Genomic DNA, 9,470 nt, shown 5'->3' on the forward strand with positions numbered 1-9,470 from the left:
CTGGTGGCAGTGGGGGCTGTGCCCAGTGGGCCCCGTGGAGATGCTCAGTGCTTGGAATCGCCGGGACCGACCCCCTGAAGAGGGGGCAGCTGCGGGGCTCCAGGGCTTCACCGTGGACAAGACGTTCCTCTCGTCCCTCAAAGGCATCCTGCTGGAAACTGAGCTGGTAACAGCTGCCTCCCTGACCTGCAGCCTCCATCTCCCAGCCCGGGCCCCCCACCAGGGCTCAGCCCTCAGCAGCCTCCCTCCCCAGGCTCTCAGGTCACCCCTCTGGCCCCAGCTGCCCCCCACCCCACCCAGCCCCTCATCTCCCATCTGGAGGCAGTCACAGCAGGTTTCAGTGGCTGCAGGAAGGATTGAAGTTAAACAGAGGACAGCTCTCTGGGACATCGAGGGGGTGTGAGGCACAGGGATGGGACAGCAGTAACACCAGCTGGTCTCTCCCCAGGCTTTAAGATGGCCACTTCTTGGCAGGTCCGAGAAGTTCAACTACCAAAAAGGGCAGACTTCCTGCAGCCCCACTTTATCTGCTGCCTGCTCCCCATGAATATCTGTCCTCAGGAAAGAAGCTTCCCTTAGTCACTTAGCAAGACCTACTAGTAAATTTAAGTCTTCTGCATATATTCCATCCTACATTGCCAGAGCTGAGGGGACCCCAGAGTCCACCCTGGAGCATCTGCCTTCTAAACCTTGCCTCTTGGCATGGAACCAGAGGCTCTGGTCCTTGTCAGAAGAGTTTTAGGCATCCAGGAGTGGGAGAAGTGTTATGGGGCATGGGGTGCCTCCTGGGGGCACAGGCTGATGTGGGCACTACTCCAAGGGCTGGTGTTCCCATTGTACTCGGGGCTAAAGGGGGACCCACTATCTTGTGGATTTCACAGAGTGGCGGCCCCTGGAGCCCTGCAGCTTGGCCATACTGCTGAGGCTGCTGGGGTCCCGAGGCAGGGGGAGCATGGGCGGGCAGAGGTGGGGGGCCAGAGTCGGGCCTCAATAGGCAAAGGCCCTGGATGTGGCTCCAGGGATGGCGAGACCTCCAAGGACAGGTGGTGGGGCCGGCTGGGGGAGCTCCGGGGAGGGAGAGGGCAAAGGCCTGGCTGTGCCTGTGTCCCCTTCCTGGCAAGCTTCCCACCCTCGGTCCCGCAGGCCCTGACCTTCATCATCTTCGTCTGTTTCACGGCCTCCATCTCCGCCTACATGGCTGCTGCGCTACTGGAGTTCTTCATCACGCTAGCCTTCCTCTTCCTCTATGCCACCCAGTACTACCAGCGCTTCGATCGGCTGAACTGGCCCTGTCTGGTGAGGGACCCTTCCTCCCCCACTCTGTTTTGGTCCCTTTCTTCTCTGCACGTTGAATTTTCCTTTCCTCTCCCAGCCTCTCTCCTTTTCCTGGTTTAACAAGGAGTCTGGCTCCCATACCCATCACTCAAACACTCCTTTGACCCACATCCCTCAGATCTGCTCCCTCGTCCAGGTCCAGCCCCAGCCCAGGCCCCTGGCTTCTCATCCTGCTCCTGGGCACTCCGCATTTATCTTCATCTCTCCCCTGGGGAGCTGTGTGAGCTCTCTCTCTCTTTGTCTCTCAAGCACTTTATGTTGTGTCCAAGGGTATCTCCATGTAGGGATTCACAGTGCCTGAGGGTCAAGCTGCTGACTAGCCTGGGAAACCTCAGGGCGATGACCCTGCCCTCTGCTTCCCTTTGACCCTGCACCCCCAACCCCCAGGACTTCCTCCGCTGTGTCAGCGCCAGCATCATCTTCCTGGTGGTCTCCTTTGCGGCTGTGACCTCCCGGGATGGAGCTGCCATTGCTGCTTTTGTGAGTCCAGCCCCACAGAGCTCTCTGGCTCCCCAAGGACCTTTGGCTGGTGGTTGCACACTTTGTGTGCCTCTCTCCACCCCAAGCTCAACCCAGTGCCCAGGGGCTGCCTCACACCTCGCCCCACATCACCCACCTCCCTCTCCCCAGTATCAATGGCCCGATGGCCTTTGTTGTGCCATCCCTGCTCCTATGCCCACAGGTTTTTGGCATCATCCTGGTTTCCGTCTTTGCCTACGATGCCTTCAAGATCTACCGGACTGAGATGGCACCCAGGGCCACCCAGGGTGAGTGCCTGTGCTCTGGGGAGAGGAAATGTCCCCTCCCCCCCCTGCCCCAGCTACCCCATCCTGCCATGCCCTACCCCACCTGGCTCCATCTTCACAGGGGACCAGTAGTGATACTGGGGCTACCTGGCTCCTGAGCCCAGCCAGAAAAGGGGGACAGCAGAGCCCAGACACGTCTCCTTTGGATTGACTAGCTCCCCAGCCTACTGTCCACCACCCCAGCCTACAGCGATGGAGCCAGGCCTGAGAAGTCACCGGGGATTTGTCTGTGGGGTCTGCTGTTTTAAGATCTGGTTTCTGATGAAGCTCGGCCAGGGAGGGGGTGTTATGGACAGAGGGGAGGGTACAGGAGGAAGCTGGTCATTCCCAAATTAAAAGACTTGAATCCTACTGGTGAATCTTTTTCTTCCCCCCAAATTAGGCAGACTAGGAATGCCAAAGAGTATTCATGGGAGTGTTGCCTGGAGCAGGTCATGGTCCCTTCTCTGGGACCAGGTATGAACAATGAGGAAGGGGGGCGCTTAGACATCCTTCAACATAAAGCTTCCATGCCACAACTCTTGCGTGCAAGGCCACCTTGCGGTGTGCCTGGTGGCCGGGCACCCAGGCTTCTGTGTCTGAGAAGGCGCAAGCCTTCCGGATGTGAATGAGTGCCCACTTGCCAAGCTTTTCACACCCCGGTCTTAGTGGGTTTGAGGTGAGGTGCTTGCCTGGGGCGTGTGTAGAGCTCCCCCTAGTGGTGAGGGGAGGACTTATCCCGCAGGCTGCCAGGGAGAGGTCAGCATCAGATGAGGGCAGAGATTCCCACATTGCTGGAGCTGCATGAGCCCTCAGATATCAGCTGGTTCAATGCCCTCAATTCACATACGAGAGAGGACACGCCCAATTAGGGGAAGTGACCTCTTTATCTGTGGCAGAGTTAGGGCTGGAGCCCGGCTCGCCTAACACCTGAACAGGTGTTCTGGATATTGTACTGAGCCCCTGTAACTCATAAAAAATGGCCCAGCCTCATTTCCAGCTCCCTCCACCAGCAGGTCCACCTTCCCAGCTTGCCAGTGCCTCAGCAGGACATTTCCTGAGCATCCCATGTGCAGACCCCATGCTGGGTCCCAGGGATTCAGAGGTGCCCAGCAGGCCCATCCTTGAACGCTCACAGATGGGGAAGAAGACCAGCTAGTGAAGGGCAGTCATGGCTCAGGGGGACTTTGGAGTCAGCCCTGCCTGGCCCGTGACAGCTCAGTGTGGCCGGGACATCCCTGCCCAGGCCCGCAGAGCCCAGCGTGGCCTAGCTTGTCCAAGCTGACTTGCTAGCCCCTCTCCAGTGCTTCTGTGTCCCTGCCCTGAAATGCCTTCCTTCTTCTAGGGTGCTCCTTCCAGATGCAGGCCCCAGCACCCAAGCCCTGCCTGAACCTGAACTCTGGTAGAGTTGCTCTGCTCCCCTCGATGCTAACCACCGGCTACTCTTGGTCTGGCTTTTCCTGCCTCTGGGTTCCTATTCTCCTAACCTCGTGTCCTGGCCCCTCACCAGAACTGGTAGCCTCTCCAGGGCTAGAACCGACTGGCTTTTGTGTTTCTCTGGTCTCTGCTCACAGTTCTCAGGACTTTACCGACGGGCCATTCTCAACACTGGTGACCAACCTTGGGCAGGGGCGGTCAAGGCCTCAGAAGAGGGAGCGGAAGGGCTTAGCCAGGGGAGTCCAGGAGATGGTGGGGGTGGGGTGGGGTGGGCAATGAAGGGATGAGAAGGGGGCCATAGTAAAGCCCAGCAGGGAGCAGGGATTTGCTAGGAGCAGAGTGGGGTAAGGACCCGCCTTGTCCCCTGAGCAGCCGTGTGACACGGGCCAGCCTGTCCCTGGTGGGAGCTCAAAGTGAGCAGAAGTGCGCTCTGTGGTGTGCACCTGCATGTGCCCTGCTCATCTGTGTCTGTGTGAGAGGTCAAGATGAGACAAGCGGGATCTAGGTTTGGTCCATACTTTGGTTAAACAGTTTGGTGTCAGCTGGCTCCAGAGTCTCAGGATGCCCACAGACCCGGGCCCCAGCTGACTGCACCGGAGGGTTAAGGGGAGCGGGACTCCCTGTGGGTTACTTCTAAGGGGCTGACCAGAAAGGGACCTGAGTCACCCTCTTTATCCACACCTCCATCCCCAGCCAGCTCTGAGCCTCTCCTGGCATCGGTGGGGAATTCATTTTGGAGGAAACAGGTGTCCCAGGACCACTTTAACTCCTGTGGCCTCAGGGGTGGGGTAGGTGGAGGGTGGCTTCAGCTTCCGCAGTGCAATTCTGTCTCCTGGTGTCTAGAATTGGCTCACCCTCTGGTGCCTTTGTTTTCTCCACTTTTGGAATTTCTCCCTCTCGTCCCTTGTCTGGTTGGCTGAGCAGTAGGGGGACTCACGGCTCTGCCACCTCAGGGAAGCCGCCTCACCTCCATGGGCCTCGGTTCCTCTTCTGTAGATGTGGGGTGTCTTGGCTCCCCCAGCTCTGACACAGGGGCAGGGGCCCCCCTCCCCCAGGAGTCCAGGATGGCTCCTGGATGGTCGGCGGGGAAGGATAGGGGCTCAGGCAGAGTCTGGCACTCATGTTTATTGCAGGTCAGCAAGAGCGAGGTTCAGAGGCAGTGTCACTCCTCATCGTGCATTTTTTGCTGAGGAAGAATAAAAGGTGTGAGGGGGCAGCTGGCGGGAGGGAGGAAGGGTGTGGGGAGGAATCTCTAGGGCTTTGAGGGGCTTAAGGGAGATGCCCTTAGTGGGGAGAGGTTCAGGCCTCAGGGATCTTGGGGTCCCATTTAGGGGTCCTTGTGGTTCAGGGCGGGTGGAACTGGGCTTTCTAAGGAGGTTTCAGTCTGTGGGGGACTTCTCTGAGCAGGAGGGGGGATGCTCAGGTGTGAGTGCTGTGGGACCCTCAGGGCTATCCAAATACAGGGGGAGGAGTGCCCACTAAGAGGGCACTGGCATTGGGGCCGCGCTGCTAGGGGGGTGAGCAGCAGGGTCTCGGGAGGGACCTACCTTGGCGCCGATGTCGCGGCTCCTGGCCCGCAGCTTGTTGACCTGGGACTCGGCGATGTCCGCCCGCTCCTCTGCCTCATCCAGCTCGTGCTGCACCTTGCGGAACTTGGACAGGTTGGTGTTGGCCTGTTCCTCCTGCGGGGATTCGGGGGGTGGGGCGGGAGGATGAGGTGAGAGGAGCCAGGGATTATTAGACTCCCAGCCTGGGGGCCGGCTCCTTGTCCCCTCCTCCAGGCCTGGGCCCCATCAGGGTCACTCACTGCCTCCTCGGCCTGGCGCTTGTAGGCCTTGACCTTCAGCTGCAGCTTGTCCACCAGGTCCTGCAGCCGCAGCAGGTTCTTCTTGTCCTCCTCCGTCTGGGGGCATATGGACGGGAGAAGCCAGTTTTTTGGGGGGTGGCAGGAGCGATTATCTCTCCCTCCCTCACCACCCCATCTTCTCCTCACGCCTTAGCTGCTCTTCCCTCCAACAGGCCAGGTCAAGGAGGTGGTGGGGAAACTTCATCTCTGACACTACTTATAGGTGAAAGGACACGGCAAGGTCCTCAGTCCAGGATCTAAAAAGCAAGGAGGGCTGTGGCCCTAAGGTGAGAAATGGGAGGAGGGGCTCGGAACCAAACGGGATTTCTTCATCTGATAAAATGGAGACATCAGGGCTGTTCCAGCTCTAACCTGGAGCACCAGAGGTGCTCTTGGCCAGTGGTTCTGGAGTGACCAGAGAGGACTAATGAGGAAAGCAGAAAGAAGGGATTATCATAATCCAGATCATTCTAATCTATCATAACCCAATATACATTGTACTGAGTAAGGTATCGGGCACCAGGATCAGTGGCTCCAATGTCGCGTGATCATTCCTGATCATTGCATGTGCTAGGATGCTATTGCCACTTATGCCCACAATACACCTGAAGTTCTACATCTGTATCTCTTTCCTGTGTCTCTCATATCCAGCTGTCAAATGGACCAATACCCGCTTTCTCTGTCTCTCCTGCCCAGGCACACTGTGAAAATAACAGGTCAAAGGCATAAGCTCTGAGCTATACAGATGGAGGGCTTAGAACATTTTGGGATTTCTTTCTCTAAGGCCTTCTGTTTGTTGTCCCAGAAGTTCCATGGAAGATCTGAGCCTTTTCCCATCCCTGACTTTTATCACTAAAATGCCACACTAATGCCCCTGCCTCTGAGACGGGTGGAAAGATTGCTTGGACTGTTCTGAAGCCTTCATGGTAGCACTTCAGATTATTTAAAAACTGGGGAAATGCTGGTTCAAAGAGCTTTCAAGAAGTAGAATTAGATTCTCCCTTCGCTAGAAAAATTCACGAACTCAAGCCAAACTATCTGCAGAGACTGTGAAAGAACATTAATCTCAAGACAGCTTCTCAAGGAGCAGGTGGCAGGAGGGCTGGGTGGGCCTGTGTGGGTCAGGAGGGGGGCGGCGAGGGATGCGCTTTCACGTCCACTCCTAAGGGTCCGGCCCCAGAGCAGCCGCCGCGCCCGCACCTGGTAGGTGAGCTCCTTGATGCGACGCTCACTCTTCCTCATGCCCTTGATCGACTCTGCGTTGCGCTTCTGCTCGGCTTCCAGCTCATTCTCCAGCTCCCGCACCCGGGCCTCCAGCTTCTGCAGCTGCTTCTTGCCGCCCTTGAGGGCGATCTGCTCGGCCTCGTCCAGCCGGTGCTGCAGGTCCTTGATGGTCTGCTCCATGTTCTTCTTCATGCGTTCCAGGTGCGCGCTGGTGTCCTGCTCCTTCTTCAGCTCCTCCGCCATCATGGCGGCCTGGGCACGGCAGAGAGTGTAAAACGACAGGGCCCCGGGGCCTCTTCTTTCCCATTAAGGATCACCTCTTTCCCACCCTGCCCTTTGCTCCCCGAGGCCCTCGAAGCCACAGAGCGGCAGAGTCGCCGCCCTTACGCAGTGGTGGCACGGTGGCCTGGCCCGGACCCACAGGCCTGGTTCGAGTCTTCTGGGGAGGGCGGCAAGGGGAGCGGTCACTCACGTCCGTGATGGCCTTCTTGGCCTTCTCCTCGGCGTTCCTGCACTCCTGCACTGCCTCCTCCACTTCGCCCTGAAGCTGGGACAGGTCTGCCTCCATCTTCTTCTTCTGGTTGATGAGGCTGGTGTTCTAGATAAAGGCAAAGAAAACTGTTGCATGTATGCTTTGCTGCCTGATCCTACACTTTTTTTTTTTTTTTTTTCGGTACGCGGGCCTCTCACTGCTGTGTCCTCTCCCGTTGCGGAGCACAGGCTCTGGACGCGCAGGCTGAGCGGCCATGGTTCACGGGCCCAGCCCCCCTGCATCGGCAGGCGGACTCGCAACCACTGCGCCACCAGGGAAGCCCCGCCATGACACTCTTAGCTTTCAAGTGTAGACCCCTTTCTCAAGGCTGTGGTTCTGCAGCCATGACTAACAGGCGAGCTGGTCCAAGAGATGAAATAATTTGTGATCCATATGCTTGGACATATGCTTTCTCAGGGCATCTGATTCAGAGCATTGCTAGGTGTTCTGGCTCTGCTGCTCGGCACGTTTCTCCTGGCCTCTCACCTGGGAGTGCAGCAGCTGCACCCGCTCGCTGGTCTCGATCAGCTCCTGCTCGGCCAGCTTCCGGGACCGCTCCGTCTGCTCCACCACGGCCCGCAGCTCCTCCAGCTCGGCCTGCAGCAGGTTGTTGCGCCGCTCCACGATGGCGATGTTCTCCTTCAGGTCATCGTTGGCACGGACCGCGTCATCCAGCTGGATCTGGGTGTCCTGCGCATCAGGAGAGTGGGCGTGAGAGAGGCAGCTGGGCTCTGGCCCATCAGAAGGCCATCAGCTGAACTGGATGCTGTGGAGAGCCCCTGGCGGTGGCTCAGGTGGGACCTGTGGGAGGTGCCTGCGACGGCCCCGGGGCAGGAGGGGTCTGGTGCTGTGATGGCACGCCACCCGCCAACTCGGCCACCGCCCCTCTCTGGGTGAGGTGACTTCCTGCTTCCGAGAGTCACCAGGTACCTTCAGCAAGCTCTGGAGGCTCTTGACTTGCTTCTGGGCCTCGGCGGCCACGCGGTTGGCGTGGCTGAGCTGGATCTCCATCTCGTTGAGGTCACCCTCCATCTTCTTCTTCACACGCAGGGCCTCGTTGCGGCTGCGCGTCTCCGCATCCAGGGAGGTCTGCAGGGAGTCCACCACCCGCAGGTGGTTGCGCTTCGCCTGCTCCATCTCCTCGTCCTTCTCTGCCAGCTTCCGCTCCATCTCTGCCTTGATCTGGTTGAACTCCAGCTGGGCCCGCAGTATCTTGCCCTCCTCGTGCTCCAGGGAGGCCTGGAGGGGGGTGGGGAGAGAGGGTCCGAGGAAGTCAGGGCACAGGGTACATTGGGGAGGGAGGCTGGGAGGATGCAAGGTGTCAGCCAGGAGGGGAAGAGCTGAGAAGAGATGGGGAGGGGGACCTGCATCCCAGGCCATCCGGGTGCTCTGGGGGAGGAAGTGCTGGATACCCCCGGTTTCCTCTGTCAAGGAAAGGGTTCTGAGCTCACAACTGTCAAGACCCTCCAGCACCAACACTGCATGATCCTGACCCATCTAAAATATCATAGAAAAGGGAAGGATTTTTACAACCACAAATTCGAACATTTCTCTTTGTTTCCCAGGTCCCTCACCCTGTAGTGAAAAGTTAGAAGCCCCAAATCTCAGGGCTATCGCTAGGTTCTTACAAATGAACAGTAACAATAGCTAATATATATTAAGCGCTTAAGCACGATACCTCGTTTAATCTTCATAATAGTCATGCGTAAAATCTCATGAGGTATGTACAACTGATGCCATTTTACAGACGAGAAAACCGAGGTACAGATAGCTTAAGGAACTTGCCCAATGACAAAGTGGTGGTCCTGAAGCCAAGTTTCAAACTCAAGTCTGAGTCTGGAGCCCATGCTCCCACCCTCTGTCTGAGGGGTTGTTATGATGGCAGGTTTCAACTTTATAAACCCAGTGGGAAACAAACCTATGATCAAACTGTGTGTGGCATTTTCCTTTGCACAGACCTTGGCTTTGGAGGTAGTCATGGGTAGTGGGTATATGACCTTGGACTAAGAATAAGGAGCTGATAGATTTTGTCTTGGGTCAGCGTCACCCCCGGGTGAGGGAGAGTGTGGAGTCAGAGACAGTAGGGCAGGGGTGGGTAGGAGAGGGTCGGAGGCAGGGGTGCAGGCAGAGCCAGGCCCTCACCTCGGCCTCCTCCAGGGCCGACTGCAGCTCCAGCTTCTCGGCCTCCAGCTGCTTGCGGACCTTCTCCAGCTCGTGGATGGTCTTTCCACTGGAGCCCAGCTGCTCAGTCAGGTCGGAGATCTCCTCTGTGGGAGGGGCGGGCCGCTCAGCTGGGGGCAGCCGGGCTCTA

The 9,470-nt window shown here is 57.9% G+C and overlaps 2 protein-coding genes across 2 annotated transcripts in view; one reads left to right on the forward strand and one right to left on the reverse strand.

Annotated features, from left to right (window-relative positions):
• The first annotated feature begins 40 nt into the window (after positions 1-40).
• On the forward strand, positions 41-4,653 carry CMTM5 (CKLF like MARVEL transmembrane domain containing 5). The gene is made up of 6 exons (XM_007449576.1): positions 41-166; positions 1,144-1,296; positions 1,723-1,815; positions 2,018-2,102; positions 3,466-3,522; positions 4,613-4,653. Exons 1-6 carry the CDS (start codon positions 41-43, stop codon positions 4,651-4,653), a joined length of 555 nt encoding a protein of 184 aa, XP_007449638.1.
• A 46-nt stretch (positions 4,654-4,699) lies between these two features.
• Positions 4,700-9,470, reverse strand: part of MYH6 (myosin heavy chain 6) — a 23,703-nt gene continuing 18,932 nt past the window's right edge. Inside the window, exons 30-37 of the mRNA XM_007449563.1 lie at positions 9,302-9,426; positions 8,090-8,398; positions 7,646-7,849; positions 7,100-7,225; positions 6,604-6,879; positions 5,365-5,460; positions 5,105-5,239; positions 4,700-4,743 (exon numbers count right to left, since the gene is read on the reverse strand). Of these exons, the coding sequence (XP_007449625.1) occupies positions 4,720-4,743; positions 5,105-5,239; positions 5,365-5,460; positions 6,604-6,879; positions 7,100-7,225; positions 7,646-7,849; positions 8,090-8,398; positions 9,302-9,426 (1,295 nt within the window). The 3' untranslated portion in view covers positions 4,700-4,719. The remainder of the gene's footprint in view (positions 4,744-5,104; positions 5,240-5,364; positions 5,461-6,603; positions 6,880-7,099; positions 7,226-7,645; positions 7,850-8,089; positions 8,399-9,301; positions 9,427-9,470) is intronic.

This window comes from Lipotes vexillifer, unplaced genomic scaffold, assembly GCF_000442215.2.
Source record: "Lipotes vexillifer unplaced genomic scaffold, Lipotes_vexillifer_v1.1 scaffold1093, whole genome shotgun sequence".
Taxonomy (NCBI): domain Eukaryota; kingdom Metazoa; phylum Chordata; class Mammalia; order Artiodactyla; family Lipotidae; genus Lipotes; species Lipotes vexillifer.